The sequence below is a fragment of the Giraffa tippelskirchi genome, chromosome 4 (assembly GCF_054371585.1).
Source record: "Giraffa tippelskirchi isolate mGirTip1 chromosome 4, T2T-mGirTip1v1.2.pri, whole genome shotgun sequence".
In the NCBI taxonomy this organism is placed as follows: Eukaryota; Metazoa; Chordata; class Mammalia; order Artiodactyla; family Giraffidae; genus Giraffa; species Giraffa tippelskirchi.
The window spans coordinates 131365739-131389152 of record NC_137278.1 but is presented as its reverse complement, the minus strand read 5'-3'; the positions used below and the strand labels follow the sequence as shown (position 1 = coordinate 131389152).

The following is a 23414-nucleotide window of genomic DNA, read 5'->3' as shown; positions in this document are numbered from 1 at the left end:
GATGGCTAGAAGGAACTGGAGGCTGAGGGAGCGATTAGGGGTTCAGGGAGTAACCGATGGTAAACTGTGGTCAGCTCAGTGATGAGAAGGGAGCTGAGAGTCAGGGGAAAAATTAGAGGGGACCTGGGCTGTAAGAGTGTATGGGGAGAAGTGGGGGATAAATTAGTTAATTGGGGAGATTATAAATCAGGGGGAGTTAGAGAAGAATTAGAGCTTAATTAGAGGTACCGAGTGAGTATGGGGGCTCAGATAACTCAGAGGAGGGTGAGAAGGCTGAGGGATGACTGGAGGGTGAGAGGGAGCCTTAAGGGGGGGGTGTCTTGGGGGAAGGGCAGAGACTGTTGCTGGCTGAAGTCATGGCAGCAAGAGCAGAGGACTCGGCTAGGTCTCATCTCACCTGGAGAGGTGGGTACCAGGAGCCCCAGGGCTTCTCCAGGGCTTCCACTCTGTCCTTGACCCTGTCAGTCCTTCTGGAGCTGGCGACAGGAAAGGGGCTCCAGCCCCCCTCCCCTCCATCAGCCTCCCTTTTCCACTGCCATCAATTATTCATGGGCTCAGACACCCGCCCTCCCTGGCAGGGCAGGCTGGTCCTCCTCTCCATGCCCCGCCCCACCCCAGCCACGCACCACGGAGGCCCTGGTGAGAGAGAGGACAGCCAGCCGGGTGGCAGAGACCTGGTCAGAGGACTGGAGGACCCTGCCTAGGGCCACAGCCCTGTCCCCAATCTCCCGACAACCTCCCGGGGCCAGGAAGCCCCCGGAGAAGATGCCCATCCAGATCTTCTGTTCTGTGTCGTTCTCCTCTGGAGAGGAGGCCCCTGGGCCCTTGGGAGATGTATGGGGTCCCCGTCAGCGGCAACAGCGGGACAGCTCAGACTCAGAAGAGGAGGAAGAAGAGAAGGAAAAGGAGGCAGAGAGGAAGGAGGCCAGAGAGGGGGACTCACCGATGGATCTGGTGGTCTTTGCCAACAGCTGTACCCTCCACGGCGCCAACCACATCTTCGTGGAGGGGGGTCCTGGGCCGCGGCAGGCCCTGTGGGCAGTGGCCTTTGTCCTGGCACTGGGCGCCTTCCTGTGCCAGGTAGGGGATCGTGTTGCCTATTACCTCAGCTACCCACATGTGACTCTGCTAGACGAAGTGGCCACCACAGAGCTGGCCTTCCCAGCGGTCACCCTCTGCAACACCAATGCAGTGAGGCTGTCCCAACTCAGCTACCCCGATCTGCTGTACCTGGCCCCCATGCTGGGGCTGGACGAAAGCGACGACCCGGGGGTGCCGCTCGCCCCCCCAGGGCCCGAGGCCTTCTCGGGGGAGCCCTTTAACCTGCACCGCTTCTACAATCGCTCCTGTCACCGGCTGGAAGACATGCTGCTGTACTGCTCCTACTGCGGGGGGCCCTGTGGGCCTCACAACTTCTCGGTGGTGAGTGGAGCCCGCGGTGTCTGCCATGCTCGCCCTGACCGTGAGCACGGTGACCATGCTGGTGACCGTCCTGCCCCTGCTTCCCAGGCCAGCCACCTCCTGTGACACACCTCAGAGAGCCCCCACCCGGGAGCCCCAGGGTCTGCAGCTGGGGCCTATTTCCAGGGCTGTGCCAGGACTGACCTCCCGGTTAGAGGTCACCTAACATACATCACCTCCCTGAACACACAGTTGGTAACTAGTTGCTGCCACAAAGCCTCCAGCGTGTCCAGCCCTTTCCCAAACCTCCCTGTGATCCAGCAGGGTCTGGACCTGACTCTCACTAAGGTCAGCCTGCGATCTGGTGGCCAGTGCCTATGTTTGGCCTTAACAGTTTTGACTGTCACCCCCGGACTGGAGCTGGGACCAGTGCCCCCTGGTCTCTGGAGGTGCAGGAGAAGGGTGGGAAGGGAGGCAGAGGGGTAGGGGTACCCCCTCCACCCCAGCACCCCCCTGTCAGCAGCATCCTCACGTGGTCTTCCTGTGCTCCTCCTACCACGTGTGCATGTGTGTGTGTGTGCATGCGTGTATGTGTGCGTGTGTGTGCCCATGTGTGTCTGAGGGAGAATAACAGGTCTCCAAATCCTCCCCCTTTCCCCTCCAGTTCAAAGTGGCCAGGGACCCGATTCCCAGGGGAAGCCTAGGAACGTCTAGGGCCTTCCCTGGTGAGGGACCAGGTGATACCCCATCCTCTTCCCCAGCTCAGCTTCCAGTTTCATCTGGCCTGACAGGTGCCCTCCTGTCCCCTACAAGTGCCAGATGCCAGGCCTCTCCTCCCTATACACCCATCTCTCAGCTCCCCCCCAACTCTTCCCTAGTGCAGGGGCTGGTGGGTGTCATCATGTTGGTGCATCATGGACTGACTACAGACAGACAGGGACCTGGAGGTTTCGGGCTCCGGACCTCAGACCGGCAGGGAGTTAGAGGAACATGAAACAAGGAAGGGGTCAAGGTTTCTGGGATCTAAGGGTTGAGGAGGCACTTCTCAGGCAGAACCACCAGGTGGCAGCAGAGTCCACTGGTCCTCAGCACAGCTCTCGAAGCCAGCGCTAGGGCTGCCGCTCCCAGCCCATCTCAGCCACCAGGAGTTCCTCACATCCTCACATTCCCGGGTGGGGGGTAGGCAGGGGTGTGTGTCCAGCCTGGACTCTGTGGCTCAATGCCACAAAGCCTGGTAGTGGGGCTGGGGGGTTAGGAGTTCTCTACCTCGTCTGTGGACCTCACCCACAAAATGGGGGAGTGCTCTTGATTTTTTTTTTCCAGAGGGGAGAGGAGGATGCTGTTCTAGGAAGGGGGCAAAGACTCTACTGCCTAGCAACCCGTACCCGCTCCCCACCCCAGTCCAGCCTGACACTGTGTCTCTTTCTCTGGGCTGTGTCTGCACTCACCTTGTGACCTGCTTTGTGGACTCTGTCACCATCTCACAGGAGTAAAAGCACATTTGCCTCACATGTGGGAACTTGGGGGCATTCTGGGAGGCTGTGGGGAAAGGGCCATAAAGAACTGGTTCACTTTTCTCTCTGTGGCTGTGTAATCAGAGCTGCAGTAAGGGCTGCTCTGTAGCATGGAGTGGTGGTGATGGAAGGTCCTGCTCCTGGGGCTGAGATCTCTTCTGCAGCCCTCACCATTCTGCACCAGCATTAGTGAATATGCCAGGTCCTGGATAATTCTGGTGATAATGGGACAATGATGGACATGAGGGGCTAATGGCAAAGGAAAGGAGCACGCTTAGCATGGTCTCAGGCACAGCAGGGTTTCAAATGCCCGGGGTGAAATCTAGGAGAAGAGAAGATATGTCTCAGAAGACCCTGGGCCTGGGGAGAGGGTCCCAGAAGGGACCAGAGGTGTGGCAGGGATGGGGTCAGATGATGGAGCTATATATGCAGGAGCCCTGCAGGCCCATCACCCCTTGGATGGTTTAGTTGAAAAGACTAACAAAGGGACTGTTTACAGAGCTGCAGGAGAGTAAAGAAAAGCAATGAGGGGGCCTAAGGCACCAGAAATAGTGGGAAATTGTCATAGTCAAGCTAAAGGAACACAAAGAGGCAACATTGCTAGGCAGGGAGCCCCCCTGGCAGGATTTGTAGTCAGGAAGGGTCTAAGCCACCTTCAGAACCCTCGCAGCTAAATGGCCGGGTCTTTCCCTCCTGTCCTGGCAGACTACAGTCCATGGGGTGGCAAAGAGTCAGACACCACTGAGCATACGTCATGCAGCAGCTCCCTCCTCCCATCCTCTGATCCCTCACTGATACCTCTCATCGGTGGAACCCAACCTGAAGCCAGTCTGGATGGCAAAGGCGCACAGGCAGTGCACTCTGCAGGGATCAGCCTTCCAGGGCACACAGCTGGCCAAAGATGGATGGAGTGGGTGGGAAGGAGGACAGATGGGGAATGGCCTGCTCAGGAGGGGTCATTCCTGAAGGGCTGAGACTCCACCAGCTGGAGGGTCTGGAGACAGTCCCTGGTGGGCAGAGGGTATTGGCAGGACTCTCAGGCTCTCCACTCTGACCCACCAGGTCTTCACGAGGTATGGAAAGTGCTACACGTTCAACTCTGGCCGAGATGGGCGCCCGCGGCTGAAGACCATGAAGGGTGGGACAGGCAACGGGCTGGAGATCATGCTGGACATTCAGCAGGACGAGTACCTGCCTGTGTGGGGGGAAACGGGTATGTCGCCCCTCTCGGGGGAGCCCCTTCCCTGTGGCTCCAGGCCTCAGCCTCTGGCAGGGGCTCTGAGGCAGGGCGTGGGCTCTCTTCCCCTCCTCCCAGCATCTCCAGCTCCCACTCTACCTGACGGCCACACTTACATTTCCCTGGCTCCCCTTTCCTGGCTCAGTTACTCTCCAAGGTAACCAGCCATTGCTTTCCACCCGTGGCCGCCACTCACTCTATAAATAACTCTGTCTCTTCTTGGGCTGCCTGCCGTCTGTCTGGTCTCAGGGGCCTTGGGACAGAGAGATATGGGGGAGAAGGGAGAAAAGGAGGGGGAGCAATGGAGAGCCTCTGAGACAGTGAGAAATAATCTGAAGCAATGAGATACATAACGGAAGCCAAGTAAGAGAAGAAGTGTGTAGGATGCAGGAGTAACCAGGGCAGCATGGGGCTGGTGAATCCAGAAGGAGACTGGGGAAGGGCCAGGGCTCCTTGGACTAATTACCCTTCCCTAGTCTCATCGTGGTCGTCTCAAGAGAGGGAGGAGGGCCCCAGCTCTGAAGAAGGTTACGGAGGAAGAAGAAGCCCTCCCAACACACACCCCTCTCGTTCCCATAGATGAGACATCCTTCGAAGCAGGCATCAAAGTGCAGATCCACAGTCAGGATGAACCTCCCTTCATCGACCAGCTGGGCTTTGGCGTAGCCCCAGGGTTCCAGACCTTTGTGGCCTGCCAAGAGCAGCGGGTGAGAGGGCCACAGGAAGCCAGTCCCAAGGGTGGGACCTGGGGGCTCAAGATGGAGGTGGAGTGGTGGGCAATCAATAATGGGAAGGACAGGTGAGTTAGGACCTGGGTAGCCATTGACTAGTCAGGAGCATGAATGGTCTAATGAATGGGATGCTCCATAAACTCTGAGACCCTCAGAGGCTGCAGAGGGAGAGGGGGCAGGACTCCTGAGTTCTGCATCGTGTCAGAGGAGTCCATCAAGGTGACTTGGGGAGAAGTCCCCACACCCCCCAGCTCCCCGGCTCTCCCAGCAGCTCATCTACCTGCCCCCGCCCTGGGGCACCTGCAAAGCTGTTACCATGGACTTGGATTTCTTCGACTCCTACAGCATTACCGCCTGCCGCATCGACTGTGAGACACGCTACCTGGTGGAGAACTGTAACTGCCGCATGGTGCACATGCCAGGTCAGGCCCCAGATTTCCAAACACAGTCCCAGGCCCCTCAGCCCACAGTGCCCCTCACCAGCTCCCCGTGCACGTCAACCTTCTGCCAACATGCAAGCAAGACCACCTGGCTTCTCCTCACCCCAGTTCCAGCACCAATCTTTCCCATATGGTTCTTGCCTCTCTGACCTCAATTCCTGGCTGGACCCATAGGGATTGGTGAGAAGGGTCCAGGAGAGATGGACTATAGTGTGGGTCACCTTCAGTACATGGACTATAGTGTGGGTCACCTTCAGTACAGACGAGGCACTGACTATTCCTACCCTCCCACCCTCTCCCAGCTTCTAGCATTTAGGCTTCTGCTACCACCAGTCACAAGACCCTTTTCATCTCCATGCTGTACAGCTGTGTTTTCTCCTCTCCAGGGGACGCCCCATACTGCACTCCAGAGCAGTACAAGGAGTGTGCAGATCCTGCTCTTGGTGAGTGCCCCTGAACCAAGGAAGTCAGGGGTGGGAAGGAGGTGCTGCCAGCTGTCTGCATAGGGGTTTCAGAGCAAGCTCTCAGAAGCTTCTAATAACTCCTGGATCCAGCTTCACGTGCACCCTCCTGTGTCTGACTCTGGCAAGGCTGGGCATGGCATCTCTAGAGGCCCTGTAAAAAGTGAACAGGGGTCACCTGGGAGGGGTGGCCCTCACCTGCTCTCATCAGCACCCCAGCTGATTGACCCCGGAGGGCCCTGAGAGAAGGAGATATGGGGATTAAGAAATATCCACGAGGAGGCTGGCTGAGGGATACACAACGCTGGGCACAGGGCGGTAATGAAGGACAAGTCAGAAAAAGAGAAGGGGGCTCATGCGTCCTTTGGGCAGAGCCAGGCTGTGGGTTTTGGGAAGGTGCTAGCAGAAGGGCACCACTCAACTGGTACCTCTCACCTGGCTGGCACAGACTTCCTGGTGGAGAAGGACCAGGAGTACTGTGTGTGTGAAATGCCCTGCAACCTGACCCGCTATGGCAAGGAGCTGTCCATGGTCAAGATCCCCAGCAAAGCATCAGCCAAGTACTTGGCCAAGAAGTTCAACAAGTCTGAGCAGTACATAGGGTAAGGGCTCTGGCTGTGAAGGGTAAGGGACGGGCCTTGTTGGGGTCAGCAGACAGGAGGAAACTGAGAACACAGGGAAGGCCACCAAAGAGTCTCAGATGGGCATGGAGGGAAGATCAAGTCAGAACACGTTTAGGAGGCACCCCTTTCTCATTCCTCCTCTCTCTTCATCCTCATGGCTGTAACTGGGGTCGCCTCACAATTGCCGGTGTGTGGAGCGACTTTTCAATTACCCCCTCATATTTAATCCTCACAACACCTCTAAAAGGCAGGCAGGTATCCACATCAGCATCTAGTTTTATAGATACGGAGACTGAGATTCGGTGAGGATAGCTTGCTGAGGTCACCCAGCTAGTAGGGGACAGAAATGTAACTTGAACCGAGGTCTCCTCTCCCACCCCCTCTGCAGGGAAAACATCCTGGTGCTGGACATTTTCTTTGAAGTCCTCAACTATGAGACCATTGAGCAGAAGAAGGCCTATGAGATTGCAGGGCTCCTGGGTGAGCTGCTGGTAGCACTTGTCCCCTTCCCATGACATGGGCATGTTGTGACACCCTACCACCCAAAGCGGGCTGCTTGCCTCTGTCCCACAAGGCCTCCTCCCCTGCCGGCCCCAGGGGCCTTCTCCTGTCCCAGTGAGCTCCGCCACTCCCACTGTGTCCTGACTCCCCTGATCTCCCTGTGGGCTCCCCTGCAGGTGATATTGGAGGCCAAATGGGGCTGTTCATCGGGGCCAGCATCCTCACGGTGCTGGAACTCTTTGACTACGCCTATGAGGTGAGTGGGGGTGGGGTGCTGGGGCGGGGCCATGGGAGGGGCGGGGTTCCAGACTGCCCACCCACCCGCCACCCCACTTCCGTCCCAGGTCATAAAACACAAGTTGTGCAGAAGAGGAAAGTGCCAGAAGGAGGCCAAACGGAGCAGCGCGGACAAGGGCGTGGCCCTCAGCCTGGATGACGTCAAAAGACACGTGAGGGAGCGAGAGAGACGGGCCCTCCAGCCCCATCCCTTCCCCGACCACCCTAGGACCACTCCCCTTGCCACCTCTTCTCCTTTGCCTCCCTCACGCCCCGGGGGCACCTGCGGCCCTTCCGATAACCGGTCCCTGTCCTGTGCCCTTCCCCCAGAATCCGTGCGAGAGCCTCCGGGGCCATCCTGCCGGGATGACGTATGCGGCCAACATCCTACCTCACCATCCGGCCCGAGGCACTTTTGAGGACTTTACCTGCTGAGCCCTGAAGGCCACTGTACCAAAGGCCTAGATGGGGAGGGCTAGGAGAGCAAGGGGGCCCCCAGCTGCCCCCCACATCTGCCCTGGGGACTCACTCCCCTCTCCCAAGGCAGCCCCCTACTCCTGGGCGGTCCTTTCCTCTTGAATGTGGTGAGGAAGGAGTCTTAAACCACAGAGCCCTCTCCCCGCCTCCATCCCTTTCTTTTCTCTCTCTCTCTTTTTTTTTTTTTAACAAAACTAATCTAAAACAGAAACTAAAAAGAGAGAATGGGGCAAGTGACCTCAGGCTGCCCTTCTCTGCTCCATGCTGCCTCCCACAGCTCCCAGCCTGAATTCTGTCTGTCCGGCTGTCTGTCATCTGAGTGTCCACCTACATTTTGCTGCCACCAGTCACCAAAGCCCCCTTCCAGTCGGGGGTGGAGGGGATCCTCGGGGTCTGGAGTTTGGCCCCAAACCAGAGAATGTACCTTGAAGGGGAGGGCTAGTAGGGGGGGCTTCCCCAGCCTTAAGAGACCCTCTGAGCCCAGTGACCCCCCCAACCCCAAGTCTCCAGGCAGGAACCCTAGTCGTGTCTGTTCCCCCACCACCACCTGGCAACCCGTGAAGTCTCTAGGGAGGTGGGGGTGGGGGATCCCCTGAAGAAGTGGAGCTGGGACACAATGTGGCCCTGGTGCTGTAGGCCACATCCTGATACCTGCAAGTTCACCCTCCACCCCAGAGCTGCTGGCGAGAAATCCCAAGAGGCAGCCCTCCTCTGCCATCCCATAAGAGATCCAGCCCATAAGAGATCCAGCTGGTTGGCTTCCAGCTCAGGGAGCCGGGCACTGGTGCCTAACCTCACTGGTCCCTCTCCCCCAGGCCCCTGCAGTGGGCCACATCCATAAATTTTCTTATGGAATTCTCCCAAGTCCTCTTCTGAAACATTTGCTTCTCTCAACAACTTCATCTGCATTTTCTATTTCTATACGATACAGACTCTATATTGCTATATCTCTGTATATACTTTCCCCCCGACTCTGTCTCTATTTCATCCCCTTGTGTCTCTAAGAACACCCTCTCTACCCCTCCTACAAGTTTCCCTCTGTGTTTCCACCCCTTCCCTGGTCTCTGAATGCCTTCACCTGTATAAAGAGTTGGACTCTTCCCTGGTGTCTGTACTGTGTACACACATCCCTCTAAGAAGCACAAGGAGACGACACGCGCATTGTAACCTTCGCACTGTCTCGGTGGCGACATAAAGGAAGCTGTGAATTTCAAGCTCTGCCTCTTTCTGGCCTCACCCTGTCCCCCCAGCCTGGGTTTCCTTTGCCTTCCCTGCAGCCTTAACATTCCCTCCCCTGCTCCACCCACCCCACTGTCCTTTGCCTAGCTGACTGCTGCCTCCCCGGGGAAGGGGTTGCTACAGCAAGAGCCCCCACCCATGGGATGGAGATCTGCTCTGCGCACTAAGCAAGGGTGGCAGAGACAGAGGGAGATGTGCTGATGACTATGCAGCGGAAGCAGCAGGGTGTGGACCCGCAGAGGCTGAGGTCTTCAGTCAGTGGCCTTTGCCTCCTTCTGGATGCCCAGGCCTCTTTGCTCACCTAATACCCAAGCCTACCCCTTATACTTTCTGTTGAGGTACCATTTGATAGTGGGACGAAAGAGAGAGGCCTAGAGGGGACATTGAAAGCTCTGCTATTCTGTTCCTCCTTTCCTCCCTTAATGAGAAACCAGCGAGGTAGAGGACCTGCCATGCCCCCTCCACCAGGCACTCCTTCCAGGCCAGAGCCCTGCCCCTTCCCAGGCCTTCTCTGCCCAGCTGCCTCTCAGCCTCCAACCCCAGAATAAGACCTGTGGCAGGTCATCTGTGCATTGGCCTGGAGCTGGAGAGTGAGGCCATAGGATCTTTGGCAACTCTTGGTTCCCAGGAGTTCCTTAGAGATCAGACCTCTCCAGAGGGAAGCAGGAGCAAGGCCAAAGGGTGTGCAGTGGATGGGGAACAGCAGGCAGGGCTATGGGTGACGCATGCCTCTGGTCCAATAAACTGGGTTTTAACCATCTCCTCTTCAGTGTCTGTTCTTCTCTTATTTGAATAGTATTTAGGCCTTCCCACTAAGTGCCTAGAGCTGAGCTTGGCTTGGGGCCACACAATCAGGGGAGGAGTAAGGAGGCGGGAGCAGGGGTACTCTGGTCCTCCTGGGATGGGACAGGCTGACCATCACACCAGGAATGGTTTGAACCACTGGGCAGGGAAAGAGGAAGAGGTCAAAGGCAACAAAGATCCCCAAAAGAAGTCCTAGCAGAAAGGATTCTTTGGCGAGGAGGAAGGGTCACACTTCGAAATAAACTTAAAATCTGGTAGCAGTTTAGGTTAAAGGTCAGGGGGAAAATTGGGTTGAAGTTCCTGTAGTTATCGAGACACTTTATGGAATGAGCCCCGGACTATGAACTGGAAGATCTGGATTCTAGGTTTCGACTTTACTGCTAACTTGGTTGACTTCACCAAGTTATTTATTGGGTTCACCTCGCCTGTCTATAAAGTGGAATAAACAGTGCGTTCTCTTCAGTGTGCTGGGCTTAGAGGCGGAAGAGAAGGAAAGGAAAAACAAGGGCTTTGGAAAGTTAAACGCACTGCGCCAAGATGAAGCATTTACTCCATCACCCTCGCGTAGGGATGGTTCAGTGGTTCCCCTTTCCAGGTCCTTGTCTCCCTCCGTCGGCCTGGGGGCGCCCTTTCGCACGGCCTCTCTATCCCAGAGCTCTTCTCGATGGTTTTCCCTCCCGGACCTTGAAGGCTGGAGAGAGTGGTCACACGCCTTTTCCGCTAGTCGCCCCCCTCTAGCCCACAGTCTCGCTGCCCTGAGCCTCCCGTGCCGGCGGGCCGGCCGGGCGGACAGGAGGGCGCGCGGGGGGCGCGCGGGGGGGCGGGGGGAGTTCCGGTTCCGGTTCTTTGTGCAGCTGCAGCAGCGGCTCCGGGAAAGATGGCGGCCCGGGCGGGTTTCCAGTCTGTGGCTCCGAGCGGCGGCGCCGGAGCCTCAGGAGGGGCGGGCGCGGCGGCTGCCCTGGGCCCGGGCGGGACACCGGGGCCTCCGGTGCGAATGGGCCCGGCGCCGGGTCAAGGGCTATACCGCTCCCCGATGCCTGGAGCGGCCTATCCGGTGAGTGGGGCAGGAGGAGGGGCGCGCGGGCCGGGGGCGGGGCCGAGCGGGGGCCTGGGAGTGACAAGAGTGGGGGCAGGAGGAGGAGGGACGCGCCTGGGAGGGATTCGGGCGCCGAGTTGGAGTCGGGGGAGACGGTGCGGGGAAGGGAAGGGAGGCTGTTAGCATCCCCACCTGCTCCTAGAGGCATTGTTTTCTTGGGGAGTCAGGATGTAAAACCAGGGTGGACGAAGTGAGGCCAAACGTGGGCCTGTGAGACCTTGAGTGCAAATGGCCTAGGCAGCTCCAGTGCCCAGAGGAACACAGAAGGTGTGGCTGGCAAATTGAGGTCAGCTTCTGAGGAGATAGTGCCTGACAGTACTCTCTGAGTAAATATGGGACTAGAAGAGGTGTCCAGTGTGCCAGATACAAAATAGACAGGGGGAGAATTTGAGTATAGTCTGGCTGTCTTTGCTTTGGGGCTATATTCTCTTGTGGAGTCAGGGCTGGAGCAGAGGAAGTTCCAATTACTTGGATGTCAGAGAGGTAGAGGGCTCCCCTCTCACCCCACCATTGTGCTCCACCCCACCCCCCTGCCTTATTTCGTTCAAAGAACTCAGGCCTCCCCCACTTTCCCTTTCTTGGTGGGATTTGCAGGGGAAGCCATGACATCTCTAGGTCCTCTCCCCTCTGTAGAGACCAGGTATGCTACCAGGCAGCCGAATGACACCTCAGGGACCTTCCATGGGACCCCCTGGCTATGGGGGGAACCCTTCAGTCCGACCTGGCCTGGCCCAGTCAGGGATGGACCAGTCCCGCAAGAGACCTGCGCCTCAGCAGATCCAGCAGGTCCAGCAGCAGGCGGTCCAAAATCGGAACCACAAGTAAGATGATCCCAGGGCGGAGGGAGGGTGGGAGGAGGCCTGTGAGGATGCAGGTGCTGGGAGTACCTGAACAGAGAAGTGGCAGTGCTGTGTCAGCAGACGGTGCTCATTCTTGAAATAATTGCTTCGTGTTTGTTAGGGGCGGGGGTGTCTTTGATTTGAGACAAGCTTTGCAGTTCCTTCATTTGACTATAAATGGAGGTGCTGACAGCCTGTCTTCATGTTCTGGCTAGTTCCATCCCAACCTGATAACAGTATTTATTCCAAACAGTGCAAAAAAAAAGAAGATGGCTGACAAAATTCTACCTCAAAGGGTGAGTCCAGGCTATAGGCTTTCTTGAGGGTGTGGTGAGTTTGAGAGTAGGGATGGTCAGCCTTAGATCCCAATGATATCTTTCTGTTCCTAAGATTCGTGAACTGGTACCAGAATCCCAGGCCTATATGGATCTCTTGGCTTTTGAAAGGAAACTGGACCAGACTATCATGAGGAAACGGCTAGATATCCAGGAGGCCTTGAAACGTCCCATCAAGGTAACACAGGAGAGGACTAGGCAGTGAGCCAAAGGAGAGGACTCGGGAACCTTCAGCAGGCTTAGGATGAGAAATCAAAGGCGTAGCACAGCTTTCCTTGGCATTTAAATTACATCTTTTCCGCCTACGAACTGAGAATTATATTAGAAGTGTAAGAACAGAACAGCAAAGGGGGAGGGGCTTTTGATATTTCTTGCACCAGAAATATACCCTGTTGGTGTTTTTGCTATAACTGCTCTGCCACCTTTGGAATCTGGCATCTTGCATGACTGTCTACCTGGCATCCCGGTGAATGCATTTGCACTCAGGCCAGTGGCCTGTGCTCCTCTTCTCATTGGAATCTCCATCCAACCACCCCAGAGACTGGGTAGACAGCAAGCCAGTCTGTTAGGAGTCATTGTCGGGTTTGGGGAGACCCTTGTCTTCAACATGAAACCACTGAAGCCCCACTGTCAATCCTGTTTCTGCCTTCCTCAGCAAAAACGGAAGCTGCGAATTTTCATTTCTAACACTTTCAATCCGGCTAAGTCAGATGCCGAGGATGGGGAAGGGACGGTGGCTTCCTGGGAACTTCGGGTAGAAGGACGGCTCCTGGAGGATGTGAGTTCAAGGTCCACTGTGGTCGGCGTCTAGGGTGGGAGCTTCTGGGAACAAGCAGTATTGTCTGGTTGGCAGGAAGTCTGACTGGTGCTTACAGCTCCTGTTGGGAACAGCAGGGAGAGGGTCACTGTGTTCCCTGCACTAACAGACAATGGTTCTTTGTGTCTGGCTCCCACAGCTTGGCCCTCTCTGTGGTATCACATCGAGAACCTTATTGTCCTGGGATTTGATTTGTTGTTTACCTCTCTCCTGATGCTGCTAGCCATTGGATTTGGCAGTATCTGCAGATTTTTCAGGTTTTTTTTTTCTTTCTTTTAAACCAAGTGAATTTGCACTTAACATTTGGGCCATGCTTTCTTCCCTGAGTCCTTGAGGTCCTTGATTTCTGCTGTGGCCTCTCCATCTTCCCAGCTTCTATTGGAAACAGCTTGCAGTTTATGTGGGATTGATTTCTCTGACAGGCTCTTTGTTGCTTTATGGGGACCATCAGATGCCAGGTGTAGCCCCCAAACTTCCCACCCTAGAAGCTCCTTGGAGAAGCTCACCTGCCATTACCTTATATTCTCTGGCTCTCTATTATTAGCTGTTCACAGGCAAGCCAGTATGAAAGCATTTTTCAGGAGAACCAGAGGTCAATGTCAGAGCCTCCGTTTTCTCTATATAGGTCCAGTCCATCTGCCAGTGGTGTCATGTCATCCAAATAAAGCTGCTTATTACCTGTGATTCATTTCCCCTCTAGAGTCAGAATTTTCTCTGTTCAGACTCGCTTTATTATGTGTAAAGGTTTGGCTTAACTTGCATCATTTCCCTTGGGGAAAAGAAGTGGGCAAGGCAATGACCCTATACATGTTAGGGGCTGCTTCTTCAGGGTTCTGTTGCTACCGCGACTTGTTTAATAGACACTTACCTTGCCATCTCCTAAGATACAATCAGAAGACATTTTTGAGTTTTTTTCCCATTGCTTTTGTGGGTTCCTTGTTTACGGGACTTTGTTTTGGGGAATTTCTTCAGGCTTTTTCTAACACGACGTCTCATCTCTCTTCTCTAGTCAGCCTTGTCCAAATATGATGCCACCAAACAAAAGAGGAAGTTCTCTTCTTTTTTTAAATCCTTGGTGATCGAACTGGACAAAGACCTGTATGGACCAGACAACCATCTGGTAGAAGTGAGTAGTTCTGTCCTCTAGACTTTGACTTTATGTAGAGGATGATGGACTTGGGAGCTAAACTTTAAATGTCTAGGGAAAGGGGGGCGGGTACCTCCAATGCAGTTTGCACATTGGCCTCCAGGTGGCACTAGCTGTTTGGTTTTCGTACTGTTTGGACCCAAGAGTTCTTATAGTCTGACTTGTCCCACCTTTTAAATTTAATTATCTGGATTGCTGCCCCCACTCTCAAGAGAAAGTCTAATGGAGGCTTTTTATACATGCCAGGAATGGTGAAATGTAGCTATCCACACGCCATTCATCTTTTTTCCTGGTAACAAGTGCTGTGTTTAAGGGGGTTCATTAATAGGATTTAGTCCTTACCAAGGCTACTTTTACAGATCTGCTACTTGCTTTTGGTTCCTGCTTTGTTTAGATTCACATTCCAAATCATCAAAAATTCTTTATTATAATGGCTCATTACATAGTGTTCTAAAGACCATGTTAGCAACAGTGTTCCTTGTGATACAGTCAAAACCAGAATGAGATAGTCCAGCACTCCAAGTGAACTTAACGTGCTCCTTTCTTTGCCAGTGTAGCCGCAGCCCCTTAACCTCAACCACTAAGAGACATGGGAAGGTCTTTACCACCTAATAAGGGAAGTAAGTCATAGAATCAATAGAAATTTGTAAATATATTTCACTTAACTTTATAGCAGTAGAGCATAGTACCTAAGAATGTGGACTGTGGAATCCAACACACCAGAGCTCAGATAACAGCTCCACCACTTGTTGGCTGTTGACCTTAGGCAGCTTGCTTCATTCTTGTAAGCATTAGTTTTCTCATCTGTAAAACAGGTTTAATCGTGCCTTTCTCATATGGATGTTGTGGGGATTCAATGTGATAATCCAGGTACCTGTCCTAGAATACTCTGGCACATAGTAAGTCCTCAGTAGATGATAGCTACATTATTTTACTGTACAAGTGTATATTACCCATTTTGTGGATAAAATTATCACTGAAAATTCAGGCTAATTTAAATGTGACCCTGAGCAGTCAGAATTAAAATGTCAGTCTGCTTATAGATAGGAATCCCAAAGTCATACACAGTTGTTTAAAATGTCTCATGCTGTTGCTCTTCTCCAGTAGCCTCATTAATCAAAGTTGAAAATTCAGTCATTACAGAAGCTCTTCCCCCCCACCCCAGCTCTTCCTCTGGGAGAGCACCCCCTGACATCTTCCTCTCTGTAGTGGCACAGGACCGCCACTACCCAGGAGACGGATGGCTTCCAGGTGAAACGGCCAGGAGATGTGAATGTACGGTGTACTGTCCTGCTGATGCTGGATTACCAGGTATTCTGTGCTGACATGAGGAGTTCCAGCTTTCACAGCCCCATCCCATCAGCAGTCTGACATTTAAAGGCAGTTTAAGGCTAGTTGAAGGTAATTTGCCATCAGACTGTTAGCTCCCTAAATATCTTTAAGGGGTAGGGTCTTAGTCATTTCTGAGTTCCCCTTAGTGTTTTTCTGCTCCAGAGAAGGCATAACATGAATGCCTGTTGAATGACATGAATGTATGGCCACACCAAGTGCCCCATAATAGCACATAGACTCAGCTCACTAGCGTCATCTCTATATTCTCGTTCTCCCCAGCCTCCTCAGTTTAAATTAGACCCTCGTCTGGCTCGGCTCCTGGGCATCCACACCCAGACCCGTCCGGTGATCATTCAAGCACTGTGGCAATATATTAAGACACATAAGCTCCAGGACCCACATGAGCGGGAGTTTGTCATTTGTGACAAGTACCTCCAGCAGGTAAGAAATTGTTCCATTCTTTTCTCAAGTCCACTGCAGCACAAGTTGTACTCTTAGCTGCTTCTCCTCTTTCCCATAGATCTTTGAGTCTCAACGTATGAAGTTTTCAGAGATTCCCCAACGGCTCCATGCCTTGCTTATGCCACCTGAGCCCATTATCATTAATCATGTCATCAGGTAAGCATGTGTATGCGAGGCAGTGGTGTGCTGGAGCTGGCTTGTACCACCTGCACAAGTCAGTTCTCAGAATTTTTAGGAAATTTATAAGCAGACTGTTAAACACAGTCATTATTTAAGAGTATATAAACTTGAGACTAAATACATTATATAAAAAATAACTGTAAATGTTCTCAAAAAGTCATCATCTCTGAGTTATTATATTGGTTTATTGGTGTTTGGACTTCCTGGTGGTTCAGATGGTAAAGAATGTGCCTGCAATGCAGGAGACCCAGGTTCAATCCCTGAGTCAGGAAAATCACCTGGAGAAGAGAATGGCAACCCATTCCAGTATTCTTGCCTGGAGAATTCCATGGACAGGGGAGCCTGGCCGGTTACAGTCTATGGAGTCTCAAAGAGTCAGACATGACTGAGCAACTGACACACACATACTGGTGTTTGTGTTTTCAAAGTTACTTCTGTCTGTTGTGTCTGTGTGGTGGAAATACTCTCTAATGATGTGTTACTGCACATCCCTTCCCAGTTCCTTGATCAGTGATATAATATTGGCATCTTGAAATCAACCATGTTGAGACTATTTAAAACACAGAAATTAGGAAAATGCTCCAAGTCAGGGCTTTTTCTTATTGTTGTTCTTTTTTTCTTTTGGAGAATCAGTTATTAGACATTTACCAGCTCATCACTGATGAACTCCTGTCTTTTCTCTGGGTGGTAGGACATTCCAGTCTGAGACTCCAACTCCAATACCTCTATCTGCTTTTCTGTTTAGCAGATGGATGAACAAGGCATGTCTAGGCAGATACAGAGTGAAAGAAGGCACTTTCTCCTCAAAGCACCATGTCTTCTGGCTCGACGTAGTCTTTGCCTTCTTTCCCTTATGCCATATTAACTCCAGTAAAGCTTTCCTTTCGCTAGACCCTGAACCATCATCACTCAGCCGATAGTAATTCCTACAACCTATACGCTGGGTCAGTAGAAGCTAGTTTGTCCTATGTTCATGTGATTAAATTTAGGCCACGCTTTATTGTGTGTGGTGTGTATTTATTTGAATGTATTTTCAGAGTCACTTTAATAAGTGAAAAGATACTGGAGCAGTGGTTTCTTTGGGGGGAAGGAGAAACTTACTTTTCATTGGATATCTTTTGTACCATTTGACTTTTTACCATTATTACTGAGGCTTATATGTAATATATTGCATCCATTTAAAATCTGATGATTTTTGGCAAATGTGCACATCCTATAGCTACCACCATAGGGAGAGTACAGAGCATTTCTGTCACACCACCCTTTTGCAGTCAACCCCTTGCCTTTCAGTCTAAGACTTGTGTAATTAGGTCTTAGGGAACAAGCCCTTTATCAGGCCCCCTTGGTTTCCTCCTCAGTGTTGACCCGAATGATCAGAAAAAGACAGCTTGTTATGACATTGATGTGGAAGTGGATGATACCTTGAAGACCCAGATGAATTCTTTTCTGCTGTCTACTGCCAGCCAGCAGGAGATTGCTACTCTAGACAACAAGGTAGGGACCATGGCCTGGATAGTTGGGTGTCACCAGCCCTCTATCACAGCTTCTTGGCTTCTTTGATTTTTGATAATTCGTTCAAAATGTATTGACACCCAGTATATGCTGGGCACTCTGTTTGGTGCTGGTTGGAGCCAGACACACATAAGTTCTGATTCCTAACTATACCTCTTAATAGCTTTGAGCCTCAGTTTCTGATCTGTGAAATACAGACCATAATGCCTATTTTTCTAAAGTTGTTATGAGGATTAAATGAGATAATGTATGTGAAGACATGACCTTGTATCTGGCACATAAAAACAAATAGCGGCTGCTGCTTCTATTGTTATTACCATGAACATTATAGTCCATGCAAGCAAAGCTAGAAAGGCTCTGGGAACACAAAGGAAAACAGGAAGGCTTTCTTGGAAGAGGTGATGCCCCAACCTAATCTTGAAGGACATGGGAGTCAACATGGGAGTTGGACTATAAAGAAAGCTGAGCACCAGAGAATTGATGCTTTTGAACTGTGGTGTTGGAGAAGACTCCTGAGAGTCCCTTGGACAGCAAGGAGATCCAACCAGTCAATCCTAAAGGAGATCAGTTCTGGGTGTTCATTGGAAGGACTGATGCTGAAGCTGAAACTCCCAATACTTTGGCCACCTGATGCAAAGAACTGACTCATTTGAAAAGACCCTGATGCTGGGAAAGATTGAAGGCAGGAGAAGGGGATGACAGAGGATGAGATGGTTGGATGGCATCACCGACTCAATGGACATGAGTTTGAGCAAGCTCCAGGAGTTGGTGATGGACAGGGAGGCCTGGTGTGCTGCAGTCCACGGGGTTGCAAAGAGTCAGACACGACTGAGCGACTGAATTGAACTGATGGGAGTCAACAAAAGGGGAGAAAGGATGATGGTACTTAAAGGCTTGGGGGGCAGAGGACATTCCAGAAAGAGGGAGCAGGGTATATGAAGGCCCAAAGATGAGCAGAGAACCTGGCAAGTTGAAGAAATACAAGCTCTTTACTGTGTTAGATAAAGCTCGGGTGCCGGGGAGAAGAAACTGGAGAGAGAAGCAGGAACCTAGTCCTGAAACCACTTTGAGGCAGGGTAAACTGGTTTATACTTTGTTCTGAAAATGGGAGGGCCTGGTGCTGTTTGTATTTAGAACGCTCACTGGCAGGATGGTGAGAGGTGAACTGTAAGGGGGGCAGATCTGGGGGAAGGAAGCCCAGGTGGGGGATGCTGCAGTAATGCACATGACATATGTTAAGGGCCTAAGCTTATGGTACTGATCATGAGGATGGACGTGAGTAGGTAGGTTTGGAGGGTGTGGAGGTGGGATTTAGGGATCTGGACACTGGATGCAGATGGTGGGGTGTGGTGTGAGGGAGAAGAGGTGTTATGAAGACCTCCAGGTTTTCAGCTGGAGTGTCATTCAGATTGGGAGCAGGAGAAGCAAGTCTTGGGAAAAGGTAGTGATTTTGTTTTGGGGAGTTTAAGGTGCCTTGAGGTGTCAAGCAGATGCATTGGTATGAGTTTAGAAAATGGACTGTGATCTGCAGACTGGGGACTCGTTACCCTGTCAGTGGTGCCAGAAGACATACAAGTAGATGAAATTGCCAGGAAGAGCATGGAGTATCAGCGAACAAAACCCACGGACCACAGCTACAGAGACAGCCCTGTGTACCACTCTTTTTCTACCTGAGAGTTTCCAGACCCATTTGTGCTGTGGATTAAAAATTTCCCATGTAGTGTCATCCACAGTGGACATGGTGCAGACAGTAAGGAAAACGTCACTCATGGGCAGTGGACAGAGACACGGCACCAAGCACCGTAGCAGGTGGGGCCCTGGGCAGCAGTGCCATTTTTGGGCTGCATTCTGTTCCTTGGTTGGGAGTGGTATACGGAGAAGTCATACACTGCCTGCCACTAACTTTGCATTTCCCCAACGTGGAAATGTTATGAGCTTCCTTTCCTTCTCCCTTTCAGATCCATGAGACAATAGAAACTATCAATCAGCTGAAGACGCAGCGGGAGTTCATGCTGAGCTTTGCCAGAGACCCTCAGGGTTTCATCAATGACTGGCTTCAGTCCCAGTGCCGGGACCTCAAGGTAAAGAACCTGGAACAGGTGCAAAGAGACTTGGGTCTATGAGGCACATGTTTGCTCTATGTCTGTAGCATGTGGTGGAGAGCCAGGGAGAAGTGAGGGGCTAGACTTTCTTTAGCGTGTTCCAGTGGGAAAATGGAGATAGAACCATCAAGTGTTTATCTAGTATTTATGTCTGCTGTCACTGTGCACCATGTTGTAGGGGATACAGAGTGGAAAACTCGGTCTCTGCTTTCCAAGTAGCATACATTCTGTTTGAGAAACCAGGCTAGTTGGATTTTAAAAGTAGTAAATCATGTACGACATTATCAGAATTTCACCAGTACCAATAAGATAAAACAAAGGAGAAGGGAGATTGGTGAGGCTAGGATAGCTTGGAAAGACTTTCTGGAGAATTTTGGATTTGAGAGAGAGAAGGGTGCTCTCTGAGAGATGCTCCCAGAGAGAGGAGCACTGCAAGCTCAGGCAGGAAGGTAGGAATGAGCACAGTATGTGAGACGTGCCCTCAGTTCTCGCCTGTCCTGTGGTGACTGCAGTCAGCCTGACCAGAGGAGCAGGGGACGGGGGTGCCAGGAAGGATCCCTGAACAAGGCAGGGACTTGTCCACAGCATGGGTGACTTGGGGTGCTGTTTTAGTGGTTTGCTAGGGCTGCCGTAGTAAAGTACCACGGCCCCAGTGGCTTAAACAAGGGAAATGGATGGTCTCACAGTTCTGGAGGCTAGAGCCTGAAGTCACGGTGTCAGCAGGGTTTGGTTCCTTCCAAGGGTGGGGAGGGAGAGTCTGTTCCAGGCCTCTCTCCTGGCTTTTAGTCGCCTCAGGTGTTCCTTGGTTTGCAGATGGTGTTCTCCATGTGTGTTCACGTTGTCTTTCCTCTGTACATGTCTGTCTCTGTGTCTGAGTTTCCCCTTTTTATAAAGATACCCATCATTAGATAGGCCCACTCTAACGACCTTATCCTAACGATCATCTGCAGAGACCCTATTTCCAAAGAAGGTCACATTCACAGGTACTGGGGGGTTAGGATTTCAGTATCTTTTAGGGAACACTGTTCAGTCCATAACAGATGACAAGGAAGGAAACAAGCCTGTTCTCTCTCTTCCACTTCCCATTCTTTCTCAGACCATGACTGATGTGGTGGGTAACCCAGAGGAGGAACGCCGAGCAGAGTTCTACTTCCAGCCTTGGGCCCAGGAGGCTGTGTGTCGATATTTCTACTCCAAGGTAGGCACCTAGGGTGCAGAGGAGAAACTGACAAAAGGCAAGGGGTCTGCACCCTGGTGGGGGTCAGTGGTATCAAGAACAACTTCTGGTTTGTCTCATCCTCCACTCCCTCCACTATTTTCTCCTTAGGTGCAGCAGAGACGACAAGAATTAGAGCAAGCCCTGGGAATCCGAAATACATAGGGCTTCTCCCACAGCCCTGATTTGGCTGCACCGATTTCTTTATTTGGGCCCTGTGCTGCCTGCCTCATAGCACCTGCCTTGGTCTCGCATAGGGCTTTCCAGGGGATGCTGTCGGTTCTAGGACAACACCAGAATGAAGAGGGTCTCATGTGACACCGGCTGTCCTCTTCTCCCATCCCATCCCTTCCTATCCCCAGCTTCCCTTTGCCCCACAAAGTTCCCATGTGCCTCTCCCCTCCCCTGGTCTGCATAGGACCTCTAGATAGTATTAGAGAGAGAACCCGTAGTGGTAATCAGTGCATTGAATGGATTGGGCCTAAGGCCAAGTGGTCTTCAAGGGGACCAGCTACACTGATCCTGCCCTTCAGAGACCCAGGAGTTGGGAGCTGTAGCCCCTTCTCCACGACTCAGGCCTGGGGGCACTCTATAAGCTAGTTGATCTTGGCTCTCCTGATAACAGAATCCAGTTTCCTTCCTTCCCTCCACAGGTTTGGAGCAAACTCTCCCTTCACTTGTTGCCCTCTAGCACTAAAGGAACCCTGGCTCTCGGGCTCCACTGAGCCCCAGGTCAGTCCGCAGCCCTCCAGATGGGCCTGCTGTCTCAGTGCTTCTCCCCTCCCTCACAAGGGGTCCACATCAGTATTAGAGTTTGTTCTCGTAGTATTGCTCCCTCCCAGCACACTCCCTGTAGCTGCTGTTGAGGATTCCCTCCTGTCTGTCCTAACCGAGGGCATTTGGGTGGGGGAATCTTGCCTTTCCCTGTCAGAGCCCCAGGGACCTCACCTAGGGTGCTGTCATTGCCAGCGGAGGCTGTTCCTTCCTGCTGTAGTGTGGAGGTATGACTTATTCATTCACTCCACCCTGCCTCCCCCATCCTTTCATGGAGAAACAGGCCTGCAATCAAACGGGTAAAAGCCCTGGGCCATCCCTGTTTTCCTGTCCCTTGTCTGCCCAGTTGACACCCACTGGTGACTGCTAGGGCACTGAGGAGTGAAAGCGCCTAGGGCTGGAGAGAGCTCTGACTTGGGTTTGTGACTCTTCCCTCTCCCTGCCTCACAGGATTGTGACTCCCCAGCCCCCGCCCTCAAAGCTTCAGACCCCTCAGGTAGCAGCAGGACCTTGTTGTGTGATCTTGGCCCCTTGGAACTGAGATGGTTTCGCATCTTTCCAGGAGAGCCTCGAATTCTTCCAGGTTGTATCACCCCTGAGTTAGCATATCCCAGGCTCGCAGACTCAACACAGCAGGGTGGGAGACAGCTGGGCACAGAGGGGGAATTCCGTTCAGCATGGGCTGTAAACCTGCAGAACTGACAAAGCCCCTGCTTCCCCACCCCCTCCTCAGGCTCCTGCGAGCACATCCCCCCAGCCCTGTATCCCTGCCTGTTCCACGCTGGGGACAGCAGGACTCTCTCCCCATCGTCTCCTTCCAGTCATTAATCCCCCCCTCCCTGAAAGGTTCTCCCCACAGTGACACTGGACAACCTCTGTCCCTGGGGCTGGAACCATGAGAAGGAAGCTCAGCACTCCTACAGTGTCCCTGTTGAAGATAACTGTTTTTATTAACTGAATATGTTTTTTTCATGGACCAAAATTTTTTTTGTACTGCCCCCTTATCGATGTCACCCAGTTTTAATAAAAGAATCTTCTGAAGAATGGGTCCCCCTCCGTACTGATGGAGAGCTCTTCCCTGAGTGTTCTCCAATGCCATTAGCCATGCTCATGGTGTTTGTTCATTTGACAAGTGTTTATTGAGCACCTGCTGTGTGCCATCTGTGGTTCTAGGCACTGGGGGTATGGTGGAAAACAAGGTTTCTACCCTGTGGGCCTCAAATTTTTACCTTAGAGCTTGTTCTGTCAGCCCCAGTGGTCCAAGCAGGGCAGATGCTGGCTGAGATTAGTGGGTTTCATCACTGCATCTGAGTCCTGTCCTCAGTTCCTGTTAAGGTTCTGACAAGACAGTGGCACTGCCATCCTCTCCTTTGCCCTTCTGCGCTCCCCAGGGCACCCACTGGCTCAAATGCACTATCCTTGGGCACCTGTGATCCCTTCACTCAATGCACCTGATGCTCTAGAGTTCCCAGGAGTCCCATCTGCACACAGGCCAGGGCTGTATCAGGGCTGGAGACATTTGTGTTCTCTGTGCCTGTCACTCTTTAAGGCTCCACTTTCTCAACCCTGAGTAAGATTTTAGTTCTTAAGACTGGCGTGGATGTGCTGTGCTATCCCCTCACTGGTAGAGTTAACACTCTCCTCAGGATTGGTTCCTAGTAGCAGAAACAAAATTCTGCCTCTGTTGCCATCATAATAGACTTGCTTCCCACCAGGTGGCTCTTTCCTTTCCTCCTCGCTGCCATTATCTAGCTTGTTTCTACCCAAGAAGGAGATTTAAGACAGGAGGAAGGCAACCACATTTCAAAATTGTAACTAAAAAGTTACCCTTTGCCTCTGTGGATGTGAATGCTCAAGTATTGCCTATGTGCCATCAAACCCAACAAGGATACAACCAC

General features: G+C 52.3%; 2 protein-coding genes and 1 long non-coding RNA gene across 8 annotated transcripts in view; 2 read left to right on the top strand and 1 right to left on the bottom strand.

The window, feature by feature from the left end:
- ASIC1 (acid sensing ion channel subunit 1) overlaps positions 1-9658 on the top strand; it is a 44753-nt gene extending 35095 nt beyond the window's left edge. Inside the window, exons 1-10 of one of the 4 annotated variants that reach the window (XM_081592563.1) lie at positions 766-1422; positions 3978-4128; positions 4732-4859; positions 5155-5305; positions 5710-5766; positions 6233-6386; positions 6796-6887; positions 7085-7164; positions 7253-7357; positions 7515-9658. In XM_081592563.1, the coding sequence (XP_081448689.1) occupies positions 766-1422; positions 3978-4128; positions 4732-4859; positions 5155-5305; positions 5710-5766; positions 6233-6386; positions 6796-6887; positions 7085-7164; positions 7253-7357; positions 7515-7619 (1680 nt within the window). In that variant the 3' untranslated portion in view covers positions 7620-9658. Of the gene's footprint in view, positions 1-765; positions 1423-2481; positions 3118-3977; positions 4129-4731; positions 4860-5151; positions 5306-5709; positions 5767-6232; positions 6387-6795; positions 6888-7084; positions 7165-7252; positions 7358-7514 lie in introns of those variants that run through there. The other 3 variants (XM_081592566.1, XM_081592565.1, XM_081592564.1) reach the window with 3 other exon arrangements.
- Positions 9659-10568: 910 nt separating this feature from the next.
- On the top strand, positions 10569-22557 carry SMARCD1 (SWI/SNF related BAF chromatin remodeling complex subunit D1). Of its 3 annotated transcripts, none has more exons than XM_081592567.1 (13): positions 10569-10758; positions 11434-11621; positions 11893-11935; positions 12030-12152; positions 12630-12752; positions 13801-13917; positions 15148-15249; positions 15550-15711; positions 15791-15888; positions 17271-17406; positions 19383-19505; positions 20623-20724; positions 20854-22557. In XM_081592567.1, the coding sequence occupies exons 1-13, from the start codon at positions 10582-10584 to the stop codon at positions 20905-20907; spliced, it is 1548 nt and encodes a 515-aa protein (XP_081448693.1). In that variant the 5' UTR covers positions 10569-10581; the 3' UTR covers positions 20908-22557. The 3 variants fall into 3 exon arrangements, with proteins under 3 accessions (XP_081448693.1, XP_081448694.1, XP_081448695.1); XM_081592569.1 differs by lacking the exon at positions 10569-10758 and adding an exon at positions 10843-11086; XM_081592568.1 differs by lacking the exon at positions 19383-19505.
- Positions 20118-21927, bottom strand: LOC145546249 (uncharacterized). The gene is made up of 2 exons (XR_014082698.1): positions 21691-21927; positions 20118-20408 (listed from the first exon to the last, which is right to left on the bottom strand). It is a non-coding gene; the product is annotated as an uncharacterized LOC145546249 (long non-coding RNA).
- Positions 22558-23414: the final 857 nt, after the last annotated feature.

Bases quoted from the DNA above. Each gene is read 5' to 3' on its own strand.
- SMARCD1 (XM_081592567.1), top strand. From the start codon at position 10,582: ATGGCGGCCCGGGCGGGTTTCCAGTCTGTGGCTCCGAGCGGCGGCGCC. The intron at 12,753-13,800 runs GTGAGTTCAAGG...TCTCTTCTCTAG, and splicing joins AAGGACGGCTCCTGGAGGAT to TCAGCCTTGTCCAAATATGA. The intron at 15,250-15,549 runs GTATTCTGTGCT...CGTTCTCCCCAG, and splicing joins TGCTGATGCTGGATTACCAG to CCTCCTCAGTTTAAATTAGA.